The 27677-nt window shown below is 37.4% G+C and overlaps 1 protein-coding gene and 1 pseudogene across 13 annotated transcripts in view; both read right to left on the bottom strand.

The window, feature by feature from the left end:
- Positions 1–27677, bottom strand: part of DMXL2 (Dmx like 2) — a 149764-nt gene that overhangs the window by 19607 nt on the left and 102480 nt on the right. For 9 of the 13 annotated variants that reach the window (XR_005882572.1, XM_040968708.1, XM_040968710.1 and 6 more), the window contains 11 exons: positions 27002–27112; positions 25703–25872; positions 17303–17400; positions 16553–16718; positions 14101–14365; positions 10564–11642; positions 9316–9507; positions 7747–7823; positions 5383–5513; positions 3044–3292; positions 1772–1950 (listed from right to left, as the gene is read on the bottom strand). Coding sequence is in view for 12 of the 13 variants with exons in the window: in XM_040968708.1 (XP_040824642.1) it covers positions 1772–1950; positions 3044–3292; positions 5383–5513; positions 7747–7823; positions 9316–9507; positions 10564–11642; positions 14101–14365; positions 16553–16718; positions 17303–17400; positions 25703–25872; positions 27002–27112 (2717 nt within the window). In the remaining variant the exon portion in view is untranslated. The remainder of the gene's footprint in view (positions 1–1771; positions 1951–3043; positions 3293–5382; positions 5514–7746; positions 7824–9315; positions 9508–10563; positions 11643–14100; positions 14366–16552; positions 16719–17302; positions 17401–25702; positions 25873–27001; positions 27113–27677) is intronic. The other 4 variants (XM_040968716.1, XM_040968707.1, XM_040968705.1 and 1 more) reach the window with 2 other exon arrangements.
- LOC121148586 lies at positions 22880–24836 on the bottom strand (annotated as a pseudogene).

Raw genomic sequence — 27677 nt, forward strand, 5'->3', positions numbered from 1 at the left:
AGAAATGGCTTACATTATAATGTTAACTGGAAAAAGCAAATATAAAACTAAACACATATTCAATTATATGTATTTTTTTAAATCTGAGCAAAAAAAAGTAAAGTGCTAACAGTTATCTTTGGATAGGTGAGTATCATTTTCTTTATACTGTTTGTGTTTTCCAACTTTTCAACACTTTATATAAATCACGGGAAAATATTTGAAAAAAATTAAGTTGGCGCAATATTGATTTCACATCTTGAAGCTAACATTCATATTAATGTTGCAATGAAATTTCAAAATGGCAGACAAAAAAGTTTTAAGTTGGAAACATAAGCAGGGGAACAATGATGCATTGCAGGTTAAGCCACTGTCTGCATCACCAGCATTCCATAAGGGTGACAGCTCAAGTCCCAGCTGCTCCACTTGCAACCCAGCTCCCCATGAATTCACCTGGGAAAGCATGAGCGCGATGGCTGAAGTGCTTGGACCCGTACCCACATGAGATGAAGCTCATGATCGCTGGCTTCTGCAGCCATCTGGAGAGCGAGCCAGTAGATGGGACATCTCTGTTCCTCCTGTCTCCTGCAACTCTGCCTTTCAAATAAATAAGATAAAATCTTAAAAAAAAAAAAAAAAAGTAAGCCGGGGAGCTACCATAATCAGTTCTGCCCTAATTAACAGTGATTCTGAGAAAAGTATCCATAGGCAATCTTCTCCTTTGTGAGAATATAATGTAGCATATTTAAAGTGACATGGCAATAATGGCACCAGGAAATACAATCATATGGGACCATCATCATATATGTGGTCTAATGTTGATGGAAACATCATTTCTTGGCCCAAGAACCCTTCAAAAAGTTCAAAGAGAACGGAATTAGAAAGGTAAACATTTTTACACAAAAAATAAACTGCAATTTCTGCAGTATTTTGTCATAATATACATTTCCATGAATTGTTTGATGCCTTCAATTTCTTAACTTATTAATTTGTGGGTTTATTAACCTTATAGAATTAAATGCAACTTATGAGTAGACTCAAGGGACAACCCAGAATGATCCTGGAGGTATAAACTGGAATCCTAAGACAGAATGTAAGCCCAGGAATTTGCACTCACAAACTGCCTACTCAGTGGTCCTCAAACCTGAGCTTATCTCAGCCAGGCCAGCAGGCCTGGGTAAAGCGTATTGTTGGTCCTCACCTGAGATTGGTGAGGGAGGACCCAAGATTGTGCACTTCTTACACAGCTCAGGAGATGCTGCTGGTGCTGAGAACCACTGCACAATCAACCAAAGTTTACAGATGGCATTACAAAACCTCAGACTCTTCCTTGTAAGACTTTTAAAATCAGTGTGGAATCAGTGCCTCAGGAATGGTAAGATGAGATACATATAAAAGCTTTATAATGAGAAGAGTCTTGATAGGAGAAGTATCCCCATTCTGGCAAGAGGACAAGGGTGTCAACGTGTGTGAAAAGGGAGCAGTTTCAGGTGATGAGTGATGAGCTCAAGACAGCAAAATGCAGAACACAAGCAGCACGTGCCCATCTTGCCAGAGGACAAGCTCTAAAGGGCGCAGTCAGCTTTCAGATCCCCAGAGTAGTTTCACGTGCTCTGGGTAGACAGACTGTCACGGGGTCAAACACTGAATTTATTGTGACTATTCAGTTTCTGGACTTAGAAAATTTAGTTTTCTAACCTCTCATGACTCAACCCATCAGCGCTCTGTGATACATACAGAGTTAATACAAAAGAGACACTCTAGTGAAGCCTACATTTCTCACATCCCTTACCTTTGCCACAAAATAATCCCACATACTAAGTTCAGGAGGAATAAACTTTTCTTTGTATGACGGTCTTTCTGCTGGTACCGGTGGTGGGGTGGCATCTTTCACAGGCCTTCCAGGGACCAGCATCCGCATGTTAAATCTCCTCCGGTGTTTGTCTATGTCTTCAGAAGGAACAGGAGGTGCTGAATAGAAGAACAGAGGCACTGACTTCCATTACTTAACCATGGCTCCTGGTCCCAGATATCTGCATGCCATGATTCTTAACTTCAAGAGGCTCAAAATGCCATCTTATCAGAGATGTGTCTTCTGACCACTCTGACTAAACCGGTCCCAGCCCCATTCCCTCAGCACTGTCTTGCCACTCTCTGTTTTATGCTTACTATAATTCCTATCCTGACACAGTACACATCAATTTGTTTACTGTGTGTCTTTTTTTAAAAAAAAAAAAGGATTTATTTTTACTAGAAAAGCAGAATTACAAAGAGAGAGACAGATAGTACGTGTGTCTTCCATATGCTGGTTCACTCCCCAAAGGGCAGAGCTGGGCTGGGCTGAAGCCAGGAGCATCTTCCAGGTCTTCCATGTGAATGCAGGGCCCAAGGACTTAGGACAGCCTATGCTGCTTTTAAGCTGGGAGCTGGACTAGAAGTGGAACATCCCCAACACAACTGATGCCCCATGGGATGCTAAGCACTGCAGGTGAAGGCTTAACCTACAATGTCACTGCGCCAGTCCCATTTCTAGGTATCTTCCTCCACTACACATAAACATCATGAAATGAATGTTGTCTTGTTCATTCCCATTTCTCCAATGCCTAGAACACTGCTTAGTACGTGGGAGGTGTTAAGTTAAAAATGTGGACACGAATAGATATTTAAAGAATTTAAACATGGATAACTTCATGGACAGGATTACTGTGAACAAAAATAGCAGAAAATTGGTGGGAGCCGGTGACTTTACCTGGCTGCTTTAACAGGAACCCATCCCATGATTCCCCTCGCCTCCTGCTGCTGTCTCCTCACTCACCTTCCCCTTCGGCTTTTACCCTCTTCAAACATGTCTGCTTTATCGACTTCAAATGTGTTGCTTCCATAAAAAAAAGTAACACTGTATTTTTACCCTAATATGAATTAAGTTACTCAATATCCTAGAAAGAATGATTATATTTCAAACACCAATGATTTTCAAAATAAAATTTCTTAACAAATGAAAAAAATCTTTAACAGTGAGAATTATTTACATTTGTCTACAGTACTGGTGTCAAATTCCTCTTACCTGAAATATTTTCTGATTGTCTTCGAGGTTTCACAACAAGTTTCACACCCCCTCCAAAAACTGCAGCCCACATTCGATTATTTAATGGGTGCGCTGCAAGTCGAAACAACTCATTGGAAGAATTTGTGGCCAGAGCATGTATCAACAAACTCAAGTAAACAGCGACAACAGCTTCACACAACAAAATGTTCAGTTTTGGCTGGTCTTCATCTTGAGCTGAACTCAGGAGGTTAATAAGTGAGCTCACACCTGCACAGGCAAACAACATATGTCAGCAAAAAGCCCAGAAGGAAAAAAATCAGACCTAGCCATTCTTAAAAAGCATGCATGTATTTCCTGTAGAATAAAGATTCCCACAATCTGAGTAACAAAATAATAAGATGAATTCTAACTTACAGAACAAGAACTCATTAGTCTATAATAATAAATCATTAAATATGAAAGAAGCGAAAGCATTTTCTTATAATGGGATTTCAATGAATAAACTGAAGGAATGATAGAAAAATCATCACCTACTAACCACACAGTGATACCTGGGTTCAGGCAGGAATCATCCCTGGTCACGAAACTCCTAGAAAATGTTAATTTATTTCACAAACTGGGAGACATAGTGCTCATCTGCAAGTTCACTCCCCAACTCTGCAACAGGCAGCAATAGTCCAGACCACAGGAACTCAGCCAGGTTCCCCAGTGGGTGGTATGTACCCAACTACTTGAGCCATCACCACTCTCTCCCAGGACTGGAAATAGCAGCAAGCTGGAGTTCACCAGAGGTGGGCATTAAACCCAAGCCCATCCTCATAGACAGGCATGCTAACAACTGGATCAAACACTCATCCCTGAAGGCTAAAATTTGGTATTTTATAGTCTCAAGTTGGATATTTAAAAGAGACTGATTAGTTACAAAGGGAAAAAAATATTAACTGTACCTGGCAGAGTCCCCTTACCAAATGATCAAAATTAATAGTGTAAGTACTAACATTAAGTACCACATCTTTATTGTGAAATTCCTGCCAAAAATAAATAGCCTGCTGCATCTAATATTTAGGCAAAAATCAGAGAAGACACAATTGAGAGACATTCTATTAAAAAAAAGAAAGCACTCTTCAAAAATGTCAGTCACAAAGGAAAAAAAAGGGATTTTACTCCCTAATGGAGAAGACTATTAAGACATTACAAAGGGCCCGGGGGCGTGGCCTAGCGGCATGGCATAGTGGCATGGCATAGCGGCTAAAGTCCTCTCTGATATGGGCGCCAGTTCTAATCCTGGCAGTTCCACTTCCCATCCAGCTCCCTGCTTGTGGCCATAGCATTGGCCGTTATGGCTCACTTGGAGAGTGAATCATCAGACAGATCTTCCTCTCTGTTTCTCCTCCTGTCTGTATATCTGGCTTTGTAATAAAAATGAATAAACCTTAAAAAAAAAAGACATTACAAGTAATCTGTACACAGACTGAAAGGGTGTTAGTAGAACAACTGGAAAAATTTTGAGAAGATCTTTATATAAAAGAATTATGTATTAATTAAAATATTAAAATATTAAATTTGGCAATTATGCTACGTTAAACAAGAGGATGCTTTGTTTTAGGAAATAAAAGCATTTTCATGGAAAAGTATATCACTCTGCAACTTACTCTCAAATATTTCAAAAGAAACACAATACATCCTCACATACACACATCAAATGGGAGAGAGGATAAATGATAAAGTATGATAAAAATATTAACATTTGGGAACTCTGGATAAAGATTATATTTTTAATAATCTGTACTACCTTTGCAAGCTTGGAATTATTTCAAAATAAGACAAAATGAGAGCAATATGTTTCAAAAAGCCAAGGTGAAATTAATCTTAGGTACATACTTAGGGCACTGAATAGAAGTGGTTTAAAATAATTCAGAAAGTCAGAAATAGAGCTCAAGAGGTAAAGAGTAGGACAAACTTGCGCTCACTGCTACCCTGATCTCTAAGTTCACACTCTTGGGAGCCACTGTATCTTCTCTCTCGTAATTTTGTAAAAACCATCCGTGAGCTTGCTTTCTAAGATAATAATTCAGAATGTCTACGGCTATGGTAGATCAAGATGATGTTCGGACCTTCCTTTAGCTGCCGGTCAACAGAATAAGCGTTTGAAGCCTTCACTGTGTCTCCAAACACATCAAAAGCAAACCTGAGAAGGGCCGCTCAGCAAGTCCACAAGAGATATTCAGGAAAACGAATCAGCAGACTCCTAAAAAGGAGTCTGTAAACTGTCAAGTAAAAGATTGGAAATAAAATATAAATAAATAAATAAATAAAATAAACCACATGACCAGTCCAACAAAACCACAAATTCTCACCAGGCCATTGAGCAGGGGATGAATTTGGCGTTGCGTGTTCTTCTATGCTTTCTGTTCTTAATCTTCGACGATCACTTAAGAGAAGCCCTTGATAAGCCATTCCTGTAAACTGATTTCCTTCCGTCTGACTGCTAAAATAAACAGGCTCAATTACTTACCAACTTAAGAGGCAATAACCAATGGGACCTGATCCATATGATTTGCTTTTGACAATCATTAATAAGAAATGCCAAAATTCTTAACAGTGAACTCACTAATCTAAAAAATGTTTATCTTAGAAAGCTGCACTTAATTACAAATGTTTACTGATCCTTTTCAAAAACAAAAGATTAATTTCACTATGTTTGGCAGATAACATTTAGTTATTTAAAAACCTTTTCTGGGTGTAAATTCTTTAAATCTTCTATCTTCTGCATGCTTTTTAAAGTTCAAAGTAAGGAGACTGCTGTTGGTTTATGACATAGGAGACAACATTTCAAGTTACTAGTTGCTGCATTTTGTAGCTCTGCACAGTTGTGCAAACTTAATCCTGAAATCTGAACTAAAAGCTAAAGAATCGTATTTTAGAATTTCCTAAACTTAAAGCAGAATGTTCTCAAATATTCCCTGTTCATAATGATTCTCTTTGTGGGACTGGAAAAAATACAAAAACAGAAAGTAAAGCTGAGTTACAATTAGGAAGATAAATGGTAACCTAAATATGGGATATTACGTATTAAAAACAGTATATCCAAATTCTCATTCTGTGCCATTTTAACCAGTGACTGATATCAAACAAATTACCTTTGATCATTTAGAGGACCTTGCCAACTCAAACTTTTTCTCTTTAATTACATTTTTAAATGTTTGGAACTTTTTAGACACACGTAATTAGGGCAGAATCAATGTACAATCCATTTTGAGAGCGTTAACCCCCTAATCTGGTATCAAAAGTTTGTATATTTGCTACATTTGTAAGAAAATGCTAAATTTACATATAATAACAATTTCTCACAAATTTATTTCCATTATAAACTTTTCATTTGCTAATATAATCAGTTTATCTAAATCTGGATTATCTTTTCAACAAGTTATTAAGGTTCTTAGTACTCACACCAGTAAGTACATACCAAAAATGTAACTGGACACTTTTAGAAAAACCTAAAACACTATTTTTAGTTATATTGCTTCCTCAGAACCCTTACATTATATATAAATGGATAAGTAAAATTTATCTTAATAATTCAGCTTCAGGAATCTATGAGGGTACTTTAGAAAGTTTGCAGGAATGAAACTTGGCAGGGAGTGGAGTGAGGGTACGGTAGCTTAGCAAGCTAAGCTCCACTTCCAATCCAGCTCCCAGCTTGTGGCCTGGGAAAACAATGGACGATGGCCCATGCCCAAGGGCCCCTGCATCTATGTGGGTGACCCAGCTCTGGCTCCTGGCTTTGGATCAGCTCAGCTGCAGCCATTGCAGCCATTGCAGCCATTTGAGGAGTAAACTAATGGACAGAATATCTCTCTCTCCTTCTCTCTGTAACTCTATCTTTCCAATAAAATAAAATACATATTTTTAAGAGAAACATCAGGGTGAGCATTTGGCACAGGGGTAAGAAACCACTTCGTACGTCTCCATCCCATACTGGAGTACCTGGTCCAAATATGAGCTCTGATCAGGATTCTAGCTTCCTGCTGATATGCAACCTGGGGGGCAACTGGTGATGGCTCAGGTAGCTGACTTCCTACCATCACATGGGAGGGGGTGAGCCCAGCTCCAGGGCACTTGGGGAGTGAACCAAAAGAAACTTAAGTCTCTCTCCCCTCTAAAACATATTTTAGAAAATTTGTCACTGTATCTAGCTGCAAAAGAATTTCAACTTCTAGTTTCATCATAATATGCATTTCCATGTGCTTTCTGATCAGTTCTCAATATACAGATTACACATTTTTTTTTTGCCCAAAATAAATTTAGTCCATGAACCTTTAAGTCCTTACATGCTTTTCACATTTTTCAAAAGTATTTTTTCCTTTGAAGTGAAAACTAGCTAAGTAAACAGAAGTTAATCCAATGCAAAAGAAATAGTCCCAAGGAATAATTGTGAACTTTCATATTAGAAATAATTTGACAGTACCCACTTCTTAAAAATGAGCAACGACGGTAATGAGCATCATTTTACTCCTTGTCATTTTCTGTATTTCTCTCGGCAACAACTAGCCAACTAATAACTATTTTATTTCTGATTTTATCTTTCCTATTGAAATATACATAGCAGTCATATTTGGGGGGGCGGGGTTCAGTGAACTAGGAAATAGAAGTTTAATGAAACTCTGGACAATTTAATGTTGCTGTATTATTAGTGTTTGGGGTGATTTTTTGTTTTTTACCTGTAGCTATGACTGTCACATAATGCTTGGTAAATTGATGCAGAGAGTGATGCTGCTAGTGAATGAAGTGTGTGCACCTAAAACCAAAACAGCCACAATTACATTTTATACTAACATATCTACACAATAGTCATATCTTAAGAATCAGAAAACACCCAGGAAACTAGCAATATCATAAATAAATAAGATTCCATCTAAATAATACTACTAACTCTGCTTTAACTCTTCTAAAATTGCTCTCACTCACCTTTCTTCGCATGCTCACTGGAAAGCTCACTATCCAGACACAACTTTTTAAAATGATCACCTACTCTGAACCTGTCTTTTACCAGGCTCTGAGCAACATACTGATGTTACTGGGATTTGTCCTGGCTACAAACTATCAGCTTAAATACCAATACGAAAAAAAAAAAAAAAGACCAAAGTAAGTACCAACATTTCTGAAGTTTTATTTCAGTTTGTCTTATGACGGTTGAGCTTATCAGTAAAAAATGAATTAAACCTGTTTAGTAAATATATCAATCACTGTGTGAAATGGCTGATTTTCCAGTAAGCAAATAATTTGCTTAGCATTCATGTGTAGGGCATAGCCTTCGAATTTTTCACCTAAAAGTTTTTAAAACTATCCATATCAGTAAGTCACATCTTGAAATGCTAGGTTAAATCAATGGAAAGTAGAAACAGCTTCATACTCTTTGAAAGCTTTTTCCAAATTTCAAGGAATTGGAAGCATTTGCCTATAATTTAAATTCACTCATCCCTTTTCTACATGTCCATATTTATCAAATAATTTAAGTAATCTCTGCTAACACACTGAAACTGTTTAGAGAACTGACTGGAAAGCTCTAGTAGGTCCACGTGACTAGAAAGTCATAGTTCTTCAGAAGCACACCTGTCCAATCAGAGGAGGAAAATTAGAAGATTGGGGATCTGAAGTGTACTTCAGCCACAGGAAATGCAAAAGGCATCACACAAACTCAGGCTGGCACAGTGAAGTCTGACCAACTCCCCAGTTCTTGCCAAGCTTCCTGGTGTTTCTTGGGAAGCATCAATTTTTAAGTCCTCAATATTCAATTATAGGTTAACTTCAGCTAACTAATTCTGCCAAACTAATTGTCCCTACTGCACAACTTCCAATAAATACAAATGTGAAGGAACGTAACAAGGATAATTTTTCGAGCATCATTTTTGATCAATCATGATTCTCTCACAGGTGTTCTGCAGCTTTAATTTTCACATTACCTTTCACATTATCTTGGAATATAAACAAATAGCACACGTATCTCTAACATAACGGTTCCTTTATGAGGAATGGATGATTAAAGGGACATTTACAGTCTAGAAAAGAACTGCCCATCATAAAGAAAGGTGATTAACTTTCCAGAGGTTAGAAGACTGCTTACTATTAAACTACATTCATTGGACAAATAATAATGTATTAATCAACAATGAGAAGCTGGCATGAAAGAGTATATTAAAATATTCCTTCTAACTCAAACTGGAAGACTGTTATAACATATTTACCTCCTCGGTGTGTATAATATAAAATAATCATTAACGTTACATTACCTTCACATCTTCAACATTTGGATGAGGTGGTGTTTTCATCTGAACAATAGTATAAAGTATATCATGGATGTGATTATTTAAGTACAATACAGGATTAGCTATGACTGTTTTTGTCGAAGCAATACTTGCTGAAAGCAGAGGCAGGGTGGTAGGCAGTGGCAGTGGAGACTGGAGCTGTTTCACTGTGGTTTCCTGTGGGTGACAGTGAATATTTTTTTTTCTAAGTGATTAAAATGAAGGTCGGAAACTCAACAGTTCTGTTAAAATTACTGGTGAAAACACACTTATAAACACAGATTCTTCAGTTTCTTATTCAAATGATCTATAGAAACTTACTGAGCAGCCTATATGTGCTATGCTATAGGCTTTGTGCTAAATACAAAAGACATAAAGATAACAGATACGTTTTAAAGCTTTTGAGCCCACCCCAAACAACCAGAACTTTATCTTAACAGGGCCCAGAAAGAATGCAAGTGTCTTGATTCCTTGAATACAGGAGCTGAATACATCAAATTAACTAACAGAGCTTACAGGAGTCAGTGCAGGCTTATCTTCTGTCTGTGATGCTGAAATCCCACACAGGGGCTGGTTCTAGTCCCGGATACACTACTTCCTATCCAGCTGCCTGCTTATGGCCTGGGAGAGCAGAGGCTAGTCCAGGTTCTTGGGACACTGCACCCATGAGAGAGAACCAAAAGAAACTCCTGGCTCTCAGCTTCAGACCAGCTCAACTCTAGCCATTGTAGTCACTTACGGTAGTGAATCAGCAAATGGAAGCTCTCTGTCTCTTCCTCTCTGTAACTTTGATTTTCCAGTAAAAATAGATAAATCTTATTTTTTCAAGATTTATTTTATTTTTATCAAAAAGTCAGATAAACAGAGAGGAAGAGACAGAGAGGAAGATCATCCGTCTACTGATACACTCCCCAAGTGGCAACCTTGGCCAGAGCTATACTAATCGGAACCCAGGAGTCAGAAGATTGTTCCAGGTCTCCCTGGAAGACCTTGGAATGTGGGTGCAGGATCCCAAAGCTTTGGACTGTCTTGACTGCTTTCCCAGGCTACAAGCAGGGGGCTGGATGGGAAGCAGGGTACAAACCGATGCCCATATGGGATCCTTGTACATGCAAGGTGAGGACTTCAGCCACTAGGTTACTGCACCAGGCCCAAATCTTTTTTTAAAATCAGTTTTATAGCTATACCTGGAAGCATTATCGAAGTCATTGCAATCAAAAGTGCTGTTCGTACCTGCTGTGATTCTTGCAACAAAAATTTGAGTTCCATTCTTACTGAAGCTAGCCCACCACCCTGGGCACCATGAAGGCTGCAGTAACTAAGAAACACTCTCAGGAGATCCTGGTTTTTCTGTAACCACAGCTTGCGTCTTTCTGCATGTTCTCGTTTCGCCTGTAATCTCCGTCTTTCTATCTGATGGCGCTCATAAGAACCAATATCTGGTTTGTCCATCATTTCTTCCTGCTCCAGAAGATCACTCTCTGCCTTAGAATATGTCTTACTAGAATATTCTTTAATAACTGAGTCATGATTACATATCTCATGCAAGGCAGCAATTTCCTTTTCAAGCCAGTTATAGAGTTGGAATCTGAGTTTTCCTCCATCTACTTCATAGCCTGTAGCCAATGTTCTTAGTTCAGTCATGAGGATCTTTAAACAAGCTCTGAACTTCAGTTGTTCAGCAATCACATCAACTTCGGTGTCACAGTCAGGACTGTCCTCTTCCTGCGGGGTCAGCCCTGTGGCAGGGGCTGAGTCCTTCTGATCCTCTCGAGACTCTTTTCCTCTGGCACCCGTACTTTTCATTACTAGACCAACAGCATCTTCTTCTTCTTCTAAGGCACTATCTTGATCTTCACCCCAATCAAGATTCAGGGGTTCCTCATCAACTTTGACAATTGGCTGACTCCAGTCAAACTGTGACGAGGTGACCTGTGACCAATCAGTGCCAGAACTTCCAATGCCATTCCTCAGAGTTTTAGATTCTGAAGGATCACCAATCACAGGTTTGGACATTAAGTCAGGCTGATCTTTGTTTGCAGGCAAGGCAGATGTTTTCGTTACTTTTGGAATTTTGGAAAGTACCTCCAAGGCTAAAACAGGGCATCCAACTTTAAAATGAGCATTTGCAGTGGTGAAGAAGAGCTTTCTTTCTATAAGGTTAATTTTATCAACAAAGTTTTTCTCAGTTTTGAGACTTAGGGTTGCCAAACTTCCTTCAGGGGTAGCAAAGTTTCTTCGAATAAGCAAAGGATGAGTTCGAAGGTAGTTGTAAAAACTAAACACCACTGGATTACAAGATTTGATGATAACTATAGAAATCAAACAGATAAAATCACATTGGTGTTAATTTGTACTTATATTACAAAATAAAATTCATCAATATTTCTTTAAAGAATATGAGAATATTAACCTACAAAAAGTTCAACTATGGTTCATCCTTACAATGATTTGTACCTGTACATCTGAAATCCTAAGAATTTGTCTCTAGGCCATGGAATGATGTCTCTCACTATGAGAGCTGCACAGGGGACAAAGAGGGAGATACAGAAATGCATGCAGTGAACTGTCTTTTATCTAACAAAGTGAAGTCAGGGTATAAAAACACACACTCATTCATGTCTGCTTATTCTCATAGTTTTTTTAAATGGAAGAAAAACACACACATAAACTTTTAACTGGCTCCCTAAAAAAGGGGGAGAATAGGAAGATATTTCTTTAACAATATTTGACTTTATATATTGCCAAACAGTATCATCATTTTATATCTTAATAGTAATTAATTTTCAAAAAGCATGCCACAATTAAGTTATACAATTAAGTTGGGATCACAGTCATACAGAGATGAACTATACAAAGTAACTTTTAAATGGTTGAAATGACCACACATAATCCATAAAAACAAAAATACCTGCAACAAAAAAGCTTAACCTGTTTTTAGACATCATCTTGCCATGAAAAATAGTTCAAATATTATTCTGATACTATTACATATAAAAATAACAAATTATTATGCTGCCACTAATCAGGATCTAACCCTTTCATTTCAGGCATACATTTGAAATTTACAAACAAAAAATCGTATAAGTCACATTTAGCCTGAAATTTCAGATTGAACACCTTAATTCATCAGGGGAAAAAGAAATTCCCTAGCTCCATATCCTGGAACAGTCTGGGGCCATGAACCCACTCAGCGACAAGGACTCTGGTGCACAGATGGAAGTCTCATTCTCCCCACTAGAAGAAACCGCAGTCTTTGGCAGCCTGAGGTCTCTAGCGCTGGGCAGGCGATGTACAAGGTAAACCTGAACTGCTTTGCCTCCCGGAAAGCAGAGAAACGTGAATATCACAAAAACAATGACAAAAGGACTTTGGAACTTAAAACTTTCAACAATTAAACGCTGGAAAACCGGAGATTCTATAAAAATCTGCCAATGATTTAAACACAAATCTATTTATAAATGTGAGTTCAAAATAATGTTTTTTTTAAAGTTATTGATTTCTTTATACGATTTACTTTCATGTACATATACCATCTACATGAGAATCTCCAAGAAATTCATGAAAATTATTTCCTAATATCACATGCAGACTGGCAACTCAGAGGGGTGGTGGCTCTCCTCCTGCAGACACCATAAGCAGGCAGAGGCATTCCCCACTCTCCCACCTCTCCCCCACAACCCACTCTTCCCCTGAACGTGACTCACATGTATCTGAGATTCCTCATCTTTTAAATAAATCTAACATTTTTTTAAAAATCATGAAAAATACATAACAATAAATTTGAAAAAATTTTACAACAAATAAATTGACCTTTTAATATACATTTCCAACAAACTTTTTGAACTCTCCCACTTATGTTAAATGTACCAGCAATCACACTGCTCTAATAGTTTTCAACTAATAATCAAGCATTAACATATTAATCTACCTCATTTTTTAGTGATATTCTAATGAATTTGGCAATTCTATTGACAAACATGTTTTTTTTAATATTGCAAATGATGATGCTAAACACGCTCTAGGTTCTCTTAAAATCTAAGTTATGTATGGATAACCAATAGTAAAGAAAATTTCCCACACACACAGAAAGTTTTTCCAGACCATGCACCAAACCAGTATGTGTAATAACCAAAATTTCTGCTTTAAAAAAAATTGGCTGTGTGATTATATGGGTAATATGGCAAATATCCCATATGCTTGCTCAACTGAAATTAAATTAGAATAACACAATGATCCTGTCTTATAAACTGAGTATGTAAAGTTTTAGTATCACTACAGATATTATAATATACTACATTTAATCACAAACAATATTCCTTAGTTATACAAGAAATTTTTTTCTAGGTTAAAAAATCACCTGGTAATTATTTTTTTTTAAAGATTTATTTATTTTTATTGGAAAGGCATATATCTACAGAGAGGAAGACCTTCTACTTGCTGGCTCACTCCCAAGTGGCTGCAACAGCTGGAGCTGAGCCAATCTGAAGCCGGGAGCCAGGAGCCTCTTCCAGGTTTCCCACACAGGTGCAGGGTCCCAAGGCTTTGGGCCGTCCTCGACTGCTTTCCCAGGCCACAAGCAGGGAGCTGGATCGGAAGCAGAGCTGCTGGGATTAGAACCAGGGCCCATATGGGATCCCAGCACATTCAAGGCAAGGACTTTAGCTGCTAGGCTATTGTGCCAGGTCCTATTTTTTATTTTAACCTAAGTGTACATTAGCTCAAAACTGCTTTCCTTTTATAAAGAAAGGAAACCAGAAGACATCTTACCCTGCTGCTCCTCATCCTCCTTTGGTATTTGCTCCAGTAACGTATCCAAGGCCCGGCTATAATCTTTCATTACCCAATAGGCAAGACTACGCAGGAAGGGATCGGGATGTAGTCTTTTGCAGCTGAATCTGGAGCCATCCTTCTGGCAACCCAAGATCTTCTGATTCAAGATGGAAATGTAAGTGGATGAAGTCTCAAATTCTGATTCATACAGGCGAGCAATAACCATGGCTAGCTGAATATCTTCCATTTTTTCAAGACACACCTGAAAATGTACATATTAAGAAGCACTTATATAATGAAATGAAGTATCTTACCAATACCCTCACATTACCTGCCATTTGAATTTTCATGGTGGGGAGAGGACAGCTGAGACAGTAAAGAGGCAGTTAAATGATTACTTCTTTAGGGGTTCATATCAAGAAAAGGAAATGACAAGAACATACCACTTTCTGGCTGCAGAGATCATTCACAAAACAGGCAAGAAATGAGGGACAGCAACAGCTGACACTTAGACCAATTCAAACAATATTAATTTTCAAATTAAATACTGCTTAATGATATTTGAATTTAAGTATCAACTCTTCTTAATTTTCATATGCATTTTCATAGTAAACATAAGTATTAATAGCTTTATAGCCCTTCTATCCACATAAAAAGTTAGAAATATAAAGAAAGCTACATATGCTAGTCTCTCTAGGTGCCTATATTCAAATATAAGTATTGATCTTGAGACCAAGAACAGGCAAGACCACTGCTCTTCTTCACTCCAATAAATAGGACACTGGAAAGTTCATAGAAATGGAATTAAACGATAAGTTTATTTAGATGCAAAAGTTTTGAAATCCATGCCTATGAAGGGTTCGCAATACATTTATAAAAAATGCCTATAATTAAAAAATTATGTCTGCACTCCAAAACTATTCTGTGCAACAATCTTTTAGTTAAATTTTCTCATAAACTCTGGAAGCAAACTCATATATTCTAAGCCAAACTTCCCATTTCAGAATCGTAAGATTTTTTTTTATTAAAAAAGAATTATATAGCTGAGATAACTGTGAAAATGACTACAATTATTATCTTTTGTTTATTTTCTATTGATTCTATCATGGGTACCATCTATTTTTCCTTCACCCTCTGGCCTGTTCATAGTGACAGAAAGCAAGCTGAGAAAATAACATTACAGCGGCTGGCTCTATGGGATAGTGAGTAAAGCCACTGCCTGCTGGAGAGGGCACAAGCAGGCAAAGTCTGTCTCCCTCTAACTCTGCCTTTCAAATTAGTAAGTTTTTAAACAAAATATGAGATTGTACATAAGCAGAAGGATTTATAAATACTCTCAACTGCTAGGATTATGTGAGGATACTTCAAAAATTTGTGAAACATTTAAAAATATTTTGATAAAATAAAAAACCCTGAAATCACACAAAGGATCTCAAAGTTTATGAAAAATTAGTATTATGGAAAAACCAGATGGACTTCAAAAAAAATTTTGTACCAAAAATATGCCTTTGTATATTAAAAAATGCAGTTTTATCTTCTTGCATTCATTTCTCAGTATCTACATCTATGCTACAAAATACCAAAAATTGCAATTTCAATTTCTTATCTATGAAGTTATTTACAATGAAAAGAACATAAAGCATGCATCTTTCTATATTGTATAAAGAGGCTATAGGGACTGGCATGTTGGTTCATTTAGCTAATCCTCCTCCTCCTAGCATTGGTATCCCATATAGGTGTCAGTTTGTGTCCTGCCTTTTCCTCTTCCCATTCAGCTCCCTGCTTATTTCTGGGAAAGCAGTGGAAGATGGTCCAATGCTTTGGGATCCTGCCACCATACAGGACACCAGGAGGGGTTCTGGGCTCCTGGCTCCAAATCAACTCGCCCTCTCCATTGCAGCCATTTTGGGGAGTGAACCAGTGAATGGAAGATCTTTCTGTAAATCTTCCTTTCCAATAAAAATAAAAAAGTATTTTTAAGAAGAGGCTGTGGTTTATATATTTTAGATCAGAATCAGAAAATGGCCAGGAATATTCATAAAACATCCATAATTTTTCTATATTTTATATATTATCTTGTAATTCATACCATATATGAATATTTTCCTATGAATTACTTTAATTTCATTTATCACACTGCCACTATTTTAAGTTCACAACCTACATAGTTATTCTTTGTCCTTACAAACTTATAACCCAAAAAAATACCAATCTCCTTGCTGTAAGCACTAGGGAATGAAAGAGCAAACGGAACATCCATCTGTGTGTGTGTGTGTGTGTGTGTGTGTGTGTGTGTGTGTGTGTGTGTGTGTGTGTGTGTGTGTCTGTAACTCTGCCGTTCAAATACATAAATAAATCTTTTGTAAAAAAAAAAAATCTCAATCTCTTCTACAATCTTTTCAGGTTTTCAGTCTCTACAAATGTTTCACAGCATGTTTCTCACGTATACCTCTATGGCATCTTTCAGTGAACCAGCCAACAAGAAAAAGGCAGCAGATTGTTCAAAACGTTGTTTTCCAAGCAAAGAAAAAGCATTTTTCAAAGCAGCTTTACGCCACCTATCCTCATTGAAATTGTGGCTGAAAAATGTTGTCATTTTTTCATCATGCTGTGACCTAGAAAAGTGAGAACATTGGTGAGTGAAACCAAATTGGGAATGTCTTCAGTCCTGCACACATGCTTGAAAACAGCTAAGAATCAAAACATCTACCTCAAAGAGCAGCAATTTCTGATGCAAACAGTTTTTAAGCATCTCTTCATTTCTTCCAGTAAGGAAAGCTAATAAAAGCTTTATATATGTACAAATGGAAGGCAGAGTATTTTTTTTTTTACTTCCCAAGGTGCTTTTGGTTTTTCTAACAGCATCCCCTCATCAGGTTAACTTGAAAAGATGCATTTTTTTGGTGGATAAAGAAATCAAGGCACAATAATTGTTATACAAACATGAAATAATATTGCTGATCTTAGAATAATTCCATTCACTTTATAATGTCACTTTTTAGCCAACCATATTTCATGCTCGCCCGAAAATTCTTTATCCTTCACAATGACTCCATAGTTGTAACACAGAAACATCACAACTGTTGTTCCAGTGATACTTCTAAGACATTTTGGAGATTAGCTTTTGCTGTTTTTACCTTTCTAAACACTACCTTCCAGCATGTAGAAAATAGTCATTTCAAGTGTTGGGGGAACTTACCTAAACAAACCCCACACTACTGCTTTCTTCTTCATTGAAAGGTAGAATAATGCAGCATCCAAGGCATCATTGTTCCTTTGAAAAGCAGCTTTGGCAACCTTTGTGGTGGAAAAAAATATTGCTGTAAATTAATTTCTTAAAAAAAATTGCAGTCACTCATTCAACAATTGCTGCTTTCTGCTACTTTCATGGCTATTATGAGCTCCAAGGGTGGGGAAACCATGGTGCCATCCCATCATCTCTAGCAGCTTTTAACATGTGCACTTAGCGACCCCCACTGGCTTGTGAAGCATTATAAAGAAGCAACAGCTAACATGTATTGGCTACATGTTCCTGACATCAGCTTAGCACATACTAGCAAATTCAACTCATTACATTTCTTATGGTCTTGTAAAACTTAACATGCTATCATCTATAGTATATGCAGTTTCTCAATTTAAGACTCTCTGAACTAATATTGATACAGATATCCATGAATAAACAATTATCTGTTCACAAAGACACACAGCTAGGAATCTATACATAGGAGCAGTTGCCATGTTCTTCTCGAAGGTCTCCTTTGCCAAGAGCAAGCTGACACACATTTCTCTTTCAGAACCAAGGGAAACTAGCTACAGAAGAAACTGTCTATTCATTAAGACCCAATTGTGAAGAAAACAGTCCTCTTTATGGAACAGAAAACAATATGCTCCTTTAAACGAAGGCCAGCAAATGGATTTGATTTTAAAATGAGAAGACTGAAGGCAGGATACTGATTCAGGAATCTGCAGTGTGCAATACAAGAGGAGAACAGCATGGAGCCACTGCCATTTGAAGGTCATTTTTCACTTAACATAGTGACCTTCAGTTCCATCATTTTACTGACATATTGAGATTTCCTTCTTTCCATAGCTAAATAATACCCCAGTTCATAGATATAGCACCTCTTTATCTGATTATCCAATGACGACATCCAGATTGATTCTTTTTGTCTATTATGCATAGTGCTGCTGTGATTACAGGACTACAGGAATTTACATCATATGCTGATTTCATTATCTGAACTATATGCTCAGAAGTGGGACAGATGGAACGAATACAGTTAAGCTATTTTTTACATTTTTTTTTGGGGGGGACCTCTATTGTTCTTCATAATCACTGCACTAATTTACACAAGCACCCCATACCCTCACCTCATTGTACACCTCCCTGATGATTAGTGATACTGACCACTTTTTCACATATTTGTTGATGTATTTGCTCTTGTGAGAAAAGCCTGGTAAGGTCCTTTCTCCATTTCTTAACTGGATTTTGGTTGTTCAGATCTTTTTTTTTTTAAGTTTCTTATATATATATTCTGGATTTAATCCTTTATCAGATGTAGTTTGCAAATACTTTATTAGCTGTCTCTTTATTGTTATGTGCAGAAGCCTTTTAATTTGATATAATCCCATTTGTCTATTTTTGCAACCTGAGTTTTGCCATTTAATATAAAAATTTGCTACCTGTGCCATATTTTGCTATGCTGTTATTTCTATTTTCATTGGTTTCAAAGGGTTTTTAAACTTCTCCCTTGATTTCTTCACTTGGGAGTAAGCTGTTCAGTATCTATGCACTTGTATAACTGTGAGAGTTTTTTTCTTACTGATTTCTTGTTTTATTCCATTGTAGTAAAAAATAAAAAAAGACACACAATCTGGATTAGTTTGATCTTTAAAGTACCTGCTTTGTGGCCTAATATGTGAACTATCCTGGAAAATATACCATGTGCTTCTGAAAACAATTTGTGTTCTGCAGCTGTTGGATGCAATGTTCCATAAACATCTCTTAGGTTCCTTTGGTCTACAGAACAGTTTAACTCTGATGCTGACTTCTGGGGTTATGCAGGGGTAAGAACAGAGTTTGGATGATACGTCCACTAATGAAAGAAAGGTGTTAAAGAACCCACCATTATTATCCTGGAACTTATCTTTCTTGGGTTTAGTAATGTTTGTTTTATAAAATAGCATACAATGCATTAGGTATGGATACATTTATATTTTCTTGATCATGTAATTATTGCACAGCAGCCTCTGTCCCTTTTTACATTTTTTATTTTGTCTATAAATAGCTACTTTGCTTGCTTTTGTCTTCTATTTGCAAGACCTTTCAGTCTGTCTTTGCCAATGAAGTGCATCTTTGGGGGCAACATATCATTGCCTTGCTTCAATCCAGTCAGTCCCATCAGTCCATATCTTATTAAGAAACCTACTCATTGGCATTTGAATGGTTTTAGTGAAAATGATAAGTTTGATTTATTCCTGTCACTTCTGAATTTTTTTATTTTGAATGTCTTTTGATTCTAGTGAGTTTCATATTTTCATGGTTTCCATCATGGTTATTACCTTTATTTTGCTTCCCTATATAGGACTCTTTTAAGCACTTACTCCAAGACTGGTCTAGTGGTAATAAATTCCTCTGCTTTGGCTTGCTTGAAAAGCCTGTATTTCTCCTGCACTACAAGATACTTTAACAGGGTTATGTACCCCCAACTAGAAGTTATTATCTGTCAGAACTTAGGAATGTACCATCCCAATCCCTCCTAGTCTGAAAGCTTCTATTGAAAAATTGCTATTGGTCTAAAAGGAGTTTACTAGGAAGAAAGATGACACTTGTTTTTGTAAACTTTAGAATGCTGCTTTTCATGTTTGGGAGGCTGGGATGTAGCTTCTCTGCTTGTCCTCCTCCTCTTTCCCCAGACACAGGAAGGGAGAGAGAGAGAGAGAGAGAGAATGTGGAAATGATGATTTCACCAACCCTCCTGTAGCCCTTGATCCTTATCACCCTAATCAACTATCACCAAAAATAAATATAATTGATGTAAAAAATGCTCTTTTTCTGTTGTATTTAAAAGATTGATCAGGTGTCCTGGTAAGGATTTTTTTGTGATATTTATTCAGGGTCCTGCAATCTTCCTATGCTTGGCTGTCCATATCTTTCTTCAGATTTGGGAAATTTTCCATTATAATGTTACCAAATAAACTTTACAGCTTCAGTTCCTCTTTCATCCTCAGGAAGCAATCCAAATATTTAAAGGTGTGCCATTAAATTCAGACACAGTTTTCATTCTTTTTCATTTTTTTAAATTGTTATCTACATGGAATATTTCAAAAGATTTTGATTTCAGATGTTTTTTAAATGCTCTACACACATATTATTAGTCATTATTAACACAGAAAGAAGACACTAAAAGCCCGCAAATATTCTGCACAATTTCACAAACCGCACTGCAGAGGTAAAGTGACTTAGATCAACAGCATGCCAGGGTCTTTGTGAGCATTCTTGGGGAAGGTGGGCCTTTAATTCCTGGTGGAGGAGGTCCCATTCTTGGAGGGAGCATGCCTATTAGTGTCTCTTGAGCAAGAAAGAGCACAGAGGACCATACCAGGTGGTCTCATACCAGGTGGAGTCCCTTGTCCATGTGGACACTGTAGTGGGGCTACAGCAATCAAAGAGGATCAAATCCATACGCTTGTCAAAAGCCTTAAGGTTGTCAATGAAGATTTGGCCAATGAAGATCTTGCAGGATACACTGCATTCTACAGTCAATGTATTGCAACATTTTGCTACTCTTGTCCACAGCTAGGACTGCTGTTTCACCAAATCCGAAGTCCAAAGTTGCTAGTAGCTGAGGTCTTCAGCTTTTGTGTCACTGGTGTAAAAGGGAACAGCTCCCCTGTTGGCAAGGCCTGATGGATTTCTGTCCAACCACCTCAGCACAGTTCCACCCGCTTTGCCTGGACACTCAACCACACCATTAAAGAATGCCATAATCTACTGAGGCATTGTTATTTGCCCTTGTGAGATGGTTTTTGCAACTGATGTGAGCTTAAGAGTTAATGTCACTGATGTCTGGCTAAAGGGGCCTTTAACAATTCATGAAAATTAATGCACACAGGAGTACATTCAAGCCTGTAGTTGAAGGGGGATTTAATATTTGAAACTTTTGGATATTTGTGTTTCTTTCCCTTTTGATGTATTTCTCCCATTTTGAGACAGATATGTTGTAGAAACAGAAATGTAGTAAGAATGTATTACTGATCAAGAAATAACCACATGTGCCCTGGCCTTGGAGTTCTGTCTGTCATCCAAAGGCTACTACTAAAGAATGTATAATGACTTGCTTTGAAGAAAAATGATTATAGTAACTTCCAGAATTATCTTTAAGAGCACCTGACTGACCATGAAGTAAAAAATAATCAAACATCTGTGCATACCCACTTAATCATGAAGTTAAAAATAGAACAATCAAATGTTTGTGAAAAGGTTTGTGATATATTTGAGTAAATAAAAAGGGCAGCTTCTTGAGCTACTGAAGCAAGGGCACCAAATGACTGTGTCCATGTGTCCATGTCTCTTTTCCTCACCAACTCTAAACACCCTTCTAGAGCTCTGAACTCGGCTAGAGCTGGTCTCTAGCACAAAATGCAATTTCAGGACCTTTAAGTCCTAAGGGAAAATGGTAACTTCTAGAAATCATACATGCTGGGCAAAAGCTTCCCAAAAGTAGACAGAGCCTGGTCTTTGGACGTCAGTAGTCTTGCTACTCTAATATTGCTTTAACCACCTCTTGGTATCTCAGCTAAGGGTGCCTGTTTCAATTTTTTTTAAAGATTTATTTTTATTATTTTTTTATTGGAAAGGTGGATATACAGAGAGGAGAGACAGAGAGAAAGATCTTCCGTCCGATGATTCACTCCCCAAGTGAGCACAACAGCCGATGCTATGCTGAACCGAAGCCAGGAGCCTCTTCAGGGTCTCCCACGCGGGTGCAGGGTCCCAAAGCTTTGGGCCGTCCTCTGCTGCTTTCCCGGGCCACAGGCAGGGAGCTGGAAGGGAAGCGGGGCTGCCAGGATTAGAACCAGCGCCCATATGGGATCCCGGGGGTGCAAGGCGAGGACCTTAACCACTGCACCACCACGCCGGGCCCCCTGTTTCAATTTTGCTTGGAAATCCACCACAGGTACTTGATGCTGCTAAGAATGTCTGGGGTGCAAGTGACACACCTGGCTGCCCTCCTATGTTTGGCTTGGACTTCTACTTCTGGCATTTGGTGCTCTGTAGTCTGTCTCAAGTGTACACAATCATTTGCTCCACTGTGTCACTGGCCACTCCTCAGGCTGACCTTTGGCGCCTCTGGCAGCCACTGAGCTCTGCTCAAATATTCTTTGTTCCATCTAGTGTACTGTCAAAGCTTTCAACTGTTTTTACTTGACTTATTTAGATACTCATTTCCAAAAAATTCATTGGGTTCTTTTTCAAAATCTCTTTGCTGAATTTCTCATAACATTCATTGTTTTAGAAAATTCATTGTTTTCCTGCTTCCATTCAACTGCCAACCTGTATTCTCTTGTAACTCTTCGAATATTCTTGAATCATTCTTTTGGGGTGGGTATTGTGGGGCATCAGGTTAAGCCATAACTTGGGATACCTGCATCCAAATCCCAGCTCTTCTGTGCTTACAACTCAGTTTCCTGCATGTGTGCGTGGGAAGTAGCAGATGATGGCTCAAGTACTTGAGTCTTTGTTATCCACAAGGGAGGCACAGATAGAGTTCCTGGCTCCTGGTTTCAGCCTGGCCTGCCTCCAACTGTTGTAACCACATAATTTTTAAAAATTTTAAAATCAGAACTGGAGTCCATTACTAAAGCATTGCTGTATTCCTTTGGGACATCAACTGCCTTTTTTTTTCTTAAGTTTTTATAGTTTATTAATCCCCATGAAAATTCTACAGAATCATCATAAAGTCATTGCAAAATCTTTACTCTTTCAACATTTTGTCAGCACCAGTGTTGACATTTGCAGTCCCCTTGACCCTCTTTAACCTGTTCATACTGTTCTTAGAATGCTGTTTCACTGAGGTATTTTCTTCTCATACAGGCTCTGTTTTCCAAGTCTATATTTGAGTTAATTTTTCTTAGCATAGTCCAAGGAAGGCAAAAACCCATTTTCTTGCCCACTGGCTCACTGTTGAGTTCTAAATTCAAATATGAAGATGACATCAGGAGTAGACTTGTATGTTTTGGCTCATTCTTTCTGAACTCTCTTTGGCACTGTGACCTTCCCCAGGTCAGTCACCATTTGTTTTTTCTGAACTAGTCTATTTGTCATGAACTTCGTGGCCCAGATAGTTACTGTATAATTCCTGATGGCAGGCAACCCTTCATGTAGCCAGGGAGAAAAGCTATTTTTTTTTCATATTTCCCAGATCCTTTCACTGGTATTTATACTTCTGGTCAATTGTTTCCATTGCTTTTACAAAGTGACCTTCGTGGTCACCGGCTTTCTTCCTGAAGAAGTTTCATTGAGTGTTGGTCTGGTAGGCTAATCTGAATTTGTTTCCAGTTGGATGCTGTAGTCACATTGCCTTGTAACTTCCTCATTGAAGCTGAGTTCACCAGTGTTCTCCTCAGCCAAATCTCATTTCCCTCAGTATCATCTCCCTTCCCTTTTTCTTATTATTTTTCCTCCATCATTTAACTCAGTATTTCAATATTCAACCATTTTTAGGGAAGGTTTTTATCCAAATTCAGCTAAAATGTTCAGACAATTTACTATGAAAAAACCTATACACTGACATCAAACATTTGCAGCAAAATAAACTTATGTTTCAGTTTTGTTCTTCCATAAACTGCTTAAAATATCATCTTATATATTTCAACACACAAAAAAATAATACAGGTCCTTAATTTAACATTGAGAAGTAATTTTGGAGCGAGGGGGATAAGTCATACATGCCTGTCAGTAATAACTAAAATGACAAAACATGTTACTGACCAAAAATGTCTGGATAACACATCTGAAAATTTTCAGATAAAGTAATACATTCTTTTTTGTCTACTACATTAGGATATAAAAATGTAATGTGGAAGCGTATCATTAATCTGCTACAACAATTAACTTTCACTTTACAAAAGAAACATTTTTTGGTTAGTGCAGAAAGGAATTCCTTCCTATATGTGTGCCTATTCTGAGAATAAAAACTGATACTTTGTTGACTGTCTTACACATAGCAAAAAAAATACAGGTAGATTCAAATTTCATTCACACTTCAAACTGTGAGCTGATAAACATGTATACCAGAGTCACAAGATGTAATGAAGGAAGAGGCCAGTGTTCCCACCCTTCTACCAATCAACACCTCTCGAATGGGATGTTAAAAGTTTGCCAGGCATTCTTCTAACACTAAAATTTGAGAACTATTGTAGAGGAACATGGTAGGGAAAGGTCTCTGCAGCTTTGGGACTAAAAAAAATTCACAGTTCATAAAATACACTGACTGTACTTCATGTTATTTCAATGCACTTCTAAAATTAAAATGAGAATTATGCTTTCCTAACCTTTAGAGAGTTAAGAGCACGAGTACAAATGACAGGAGTTTGGCCTAACTACCAAAACTCCTGAGTCTTAGCTCATGTGTAATATGAAATGGAGGTGAGGTGGCTCAATGGCTTAATCCTCTATCTGCAAGCACCAGCCTCCTATATGGGTGCCACTTGTGTCCTAGTTGCTCTATTTCCCATTCAGCTCCTTGTTAATGCCTTGGAAAAGCAATGGAGGATGGTTCAAAACCTGGAACCCTGTACCCATGTGAGAGACCTGGAAGAAGCTTAGCTACAGCCACTTCAGCTTTTGGATAGTGAACCAGTGGATGGAAGATATCTCTCTTTCTCTCTCCTCTCTATACATCTGCCTTTCCAATAAAAATGAATAAGTTAAAATTTATATACATAAAAATATCAAATGGGAGACATGGTAATTTCCTGACAGATTAATGAAAATCAATTAGCATCAAACCTGGCAGAGAGTAGGTGCTCACTGAAACTTAATTTCTGGGACAATGAAAGAACTTTGTTTCCTCTTGCATTTTTTTCCAAAAGGAATCTAACGTGCAAATGACTTAGTAAAGTCTGTAGCCTGTTGTACTTCCTGCCACAGGTAGGTCAAAAACACGCAAATTAAAACTATTTTTACTGAATGACATCTTAAGCATGTAAAGGAAGTCTGCAACTTACTACACTTAACAATATTTCTGTGTGATGTGGAAGGATAAAAAATTTAGTTTAGCTTATCATTTTGATTACTATATTTTGATTATTGTATTTCCTTAAACTGGAACATACCTCAACTCATAAGACAATACTTTTTTCCACAGACATACATTATTATAAATTCAGTATGCACAGAAAGAAGTAACTGATATCATAGCACAAGAATATTATAATAAATGTTAAGTTTCTGGAATCATGAAATAATTTTATTTAAAATTTTTGAAGATCTTAATATGTCCAAACTATGGTGACAGGTTTTCTGGAATATTACCAATTTTTGTTCCTTTAAGACTATTTTCTAAAACTTTAAAATCTGATGAAATAAAATTACCTTCTCAATGCATCTCCGAAGTGTGTTAATATTTCTCACCCACCAACCTATTCCCATTGCTCTCAACTCAGACCATTGAGGGTCCCCTCTCTGAATGGCTGGAATCATATTTATCAGTTCCTCCTCAGCCTCAGAATGAAACGCCCAGGCGAAATGGCAAGTGGACACACCTACATTGGAAGTGAGGTAACAACAATCAGAATGAGACTAAAGCAAACATGCTCACATAATCACAAGGGCATTTCGATTCTGAAAAGAAATCTGAAATATAAATAAAATGAAGTTTGCCATCATTCAGGATTTTGTAAGCTTCTGAATTCAATAACATGACAGAACATATAAACCCAAAGTTCTAACTTTTTCCAAAACATATCTGCTTTTTTCACTGTACAAAAAGATGCTGAATCAGAATGGTTAGAGAGACACTTGAAGCTTCAGTAAATAGTTTCACTTTTAAAGTTTGTAATGAAGGGGCCAGCAGTGGCGTAGCACGTTAAGCTGCTGCCTGTGACAATGCCATCTTGTGTAGGCAACAGACCAAGTTTTAGCTGCTTCGCTTCCAATCCAGTTTTCTGCAATGTGCTGGAGAAGCAGCAGCAGATGACCCAAGCATGGTCCAAATTCTTGGGCTCCTGCATCCACATTGGAGACCCAGATGAAGTTCTTGGCTCCTGGCTTCAGTGGAGCCAGTTCTGGCTGTTGCAGCCATTTGAGGAATGAACCAGCAGAAGAAATATCTCTCTGTGTCTCCTCTCTCTGTAACTTGGCCTTTCAAATAAATAAAAGAATAAATCTTCTAAAAGCATCTGTAAGTAAGCAGGTTAATATAAATCCCTATGTGTAAAATCGGGGTATATGCATATGTGCACAAATGCATATGTGCAATCCCCCTGTGTCAATGTAACAAATTATCTTAAATGTCAAATAACTTAGAACACAAGGCTCATATTAATTTTAAAACAAATATAACAGATACAGCAAAATAAACATAATTTTCAAAGAAAAGATGTGAGACCAAGAATTTCTTGAGTACTTTGTGGAAAGCCACTTTGGGTTACCACTTTGAGCAAACCACTTTTTCTCCCTAAACCACTATACCTTTAAAGAGTAAAGGTTCACAAACTGAATTAGATAATGAAAAATCACAGAACAGAAAAGGACACATGACAGGAAGATCTCAGGTCAGTGATAGATGCATACATTCATAACAATCCACCTGACACACAGCAACATAAATACACTCACCACCTCCAGCACTAAGTAAAAGTTGTGCAAAGGTTCAAGCACTGAGTGAGATACCTTGATGAAGTAACTGTGCTCGGTATAAAGGAGGCAGGGATGTCAAAAGGCACGTGTGCAAGCGCATGGCTAACAAGTATCTCAAACCACACTCATCTAAAGTGTCTCTTCCTGTAAGTTAAACAGAAAACATGTTCAAGAAAAAAAGAACACAACAGCCACAAACCCATAAAACAATCATTCAATTTAGTAACAATAATCTATACAACAGATGCATATATATGAATGTGTGTGTGTGTGTGTGTCTTTTCACAAAAATTTATGCTGAAATTCCTAAATGATGGTTTTGGAAAATATAATGACCTGTCATTATGGGTAATAAGAGCATTCTTGACATCTTGAATTCCAGTAAATTTTTTTTTATTGTAATTGTAATTTAGTTCTTACAGATAACTTCTAAAAAGTATTTCCTATGTAAAATGAGGATTGAAGATGAGATTGAAGGATAGTAGCTAAAGTGAAACACAAATAGATAACAAATAGATAACTATTTCTAGATTGATCAGCTTAACTGATATAGCACTACAAGTTTATGGGTCTCTGTGAGGTGCTTAACTTTTACCCTAAAATGAGATGGGAGACACTAGTGTACATTGTGCAATTTGATGTAGTTTTATTTAAAAGAAAAAAAACGAGTGTGGGGGGGGGTGACATTTTGGTACAGTGGATTAAACCA

This window comes from Ochotona curzoniae, unplaced genomic scaffold (genome assembly GCF_017591425.1).
Source record: "Ochotona curzoniae isolate NIBS_2020 unplaced genomic scaffold, NIBS_Ocur_1.0 scaffold_4701, whole genome shotgun sequence".
Classification (NCBI taxonomy): domain Eukaryota; kingdom Metazoa; phylum Chordata; class Mammalia; order Lagomorpha; family Ochotonidae; genus Ochotona; species Ochotona curzoniae.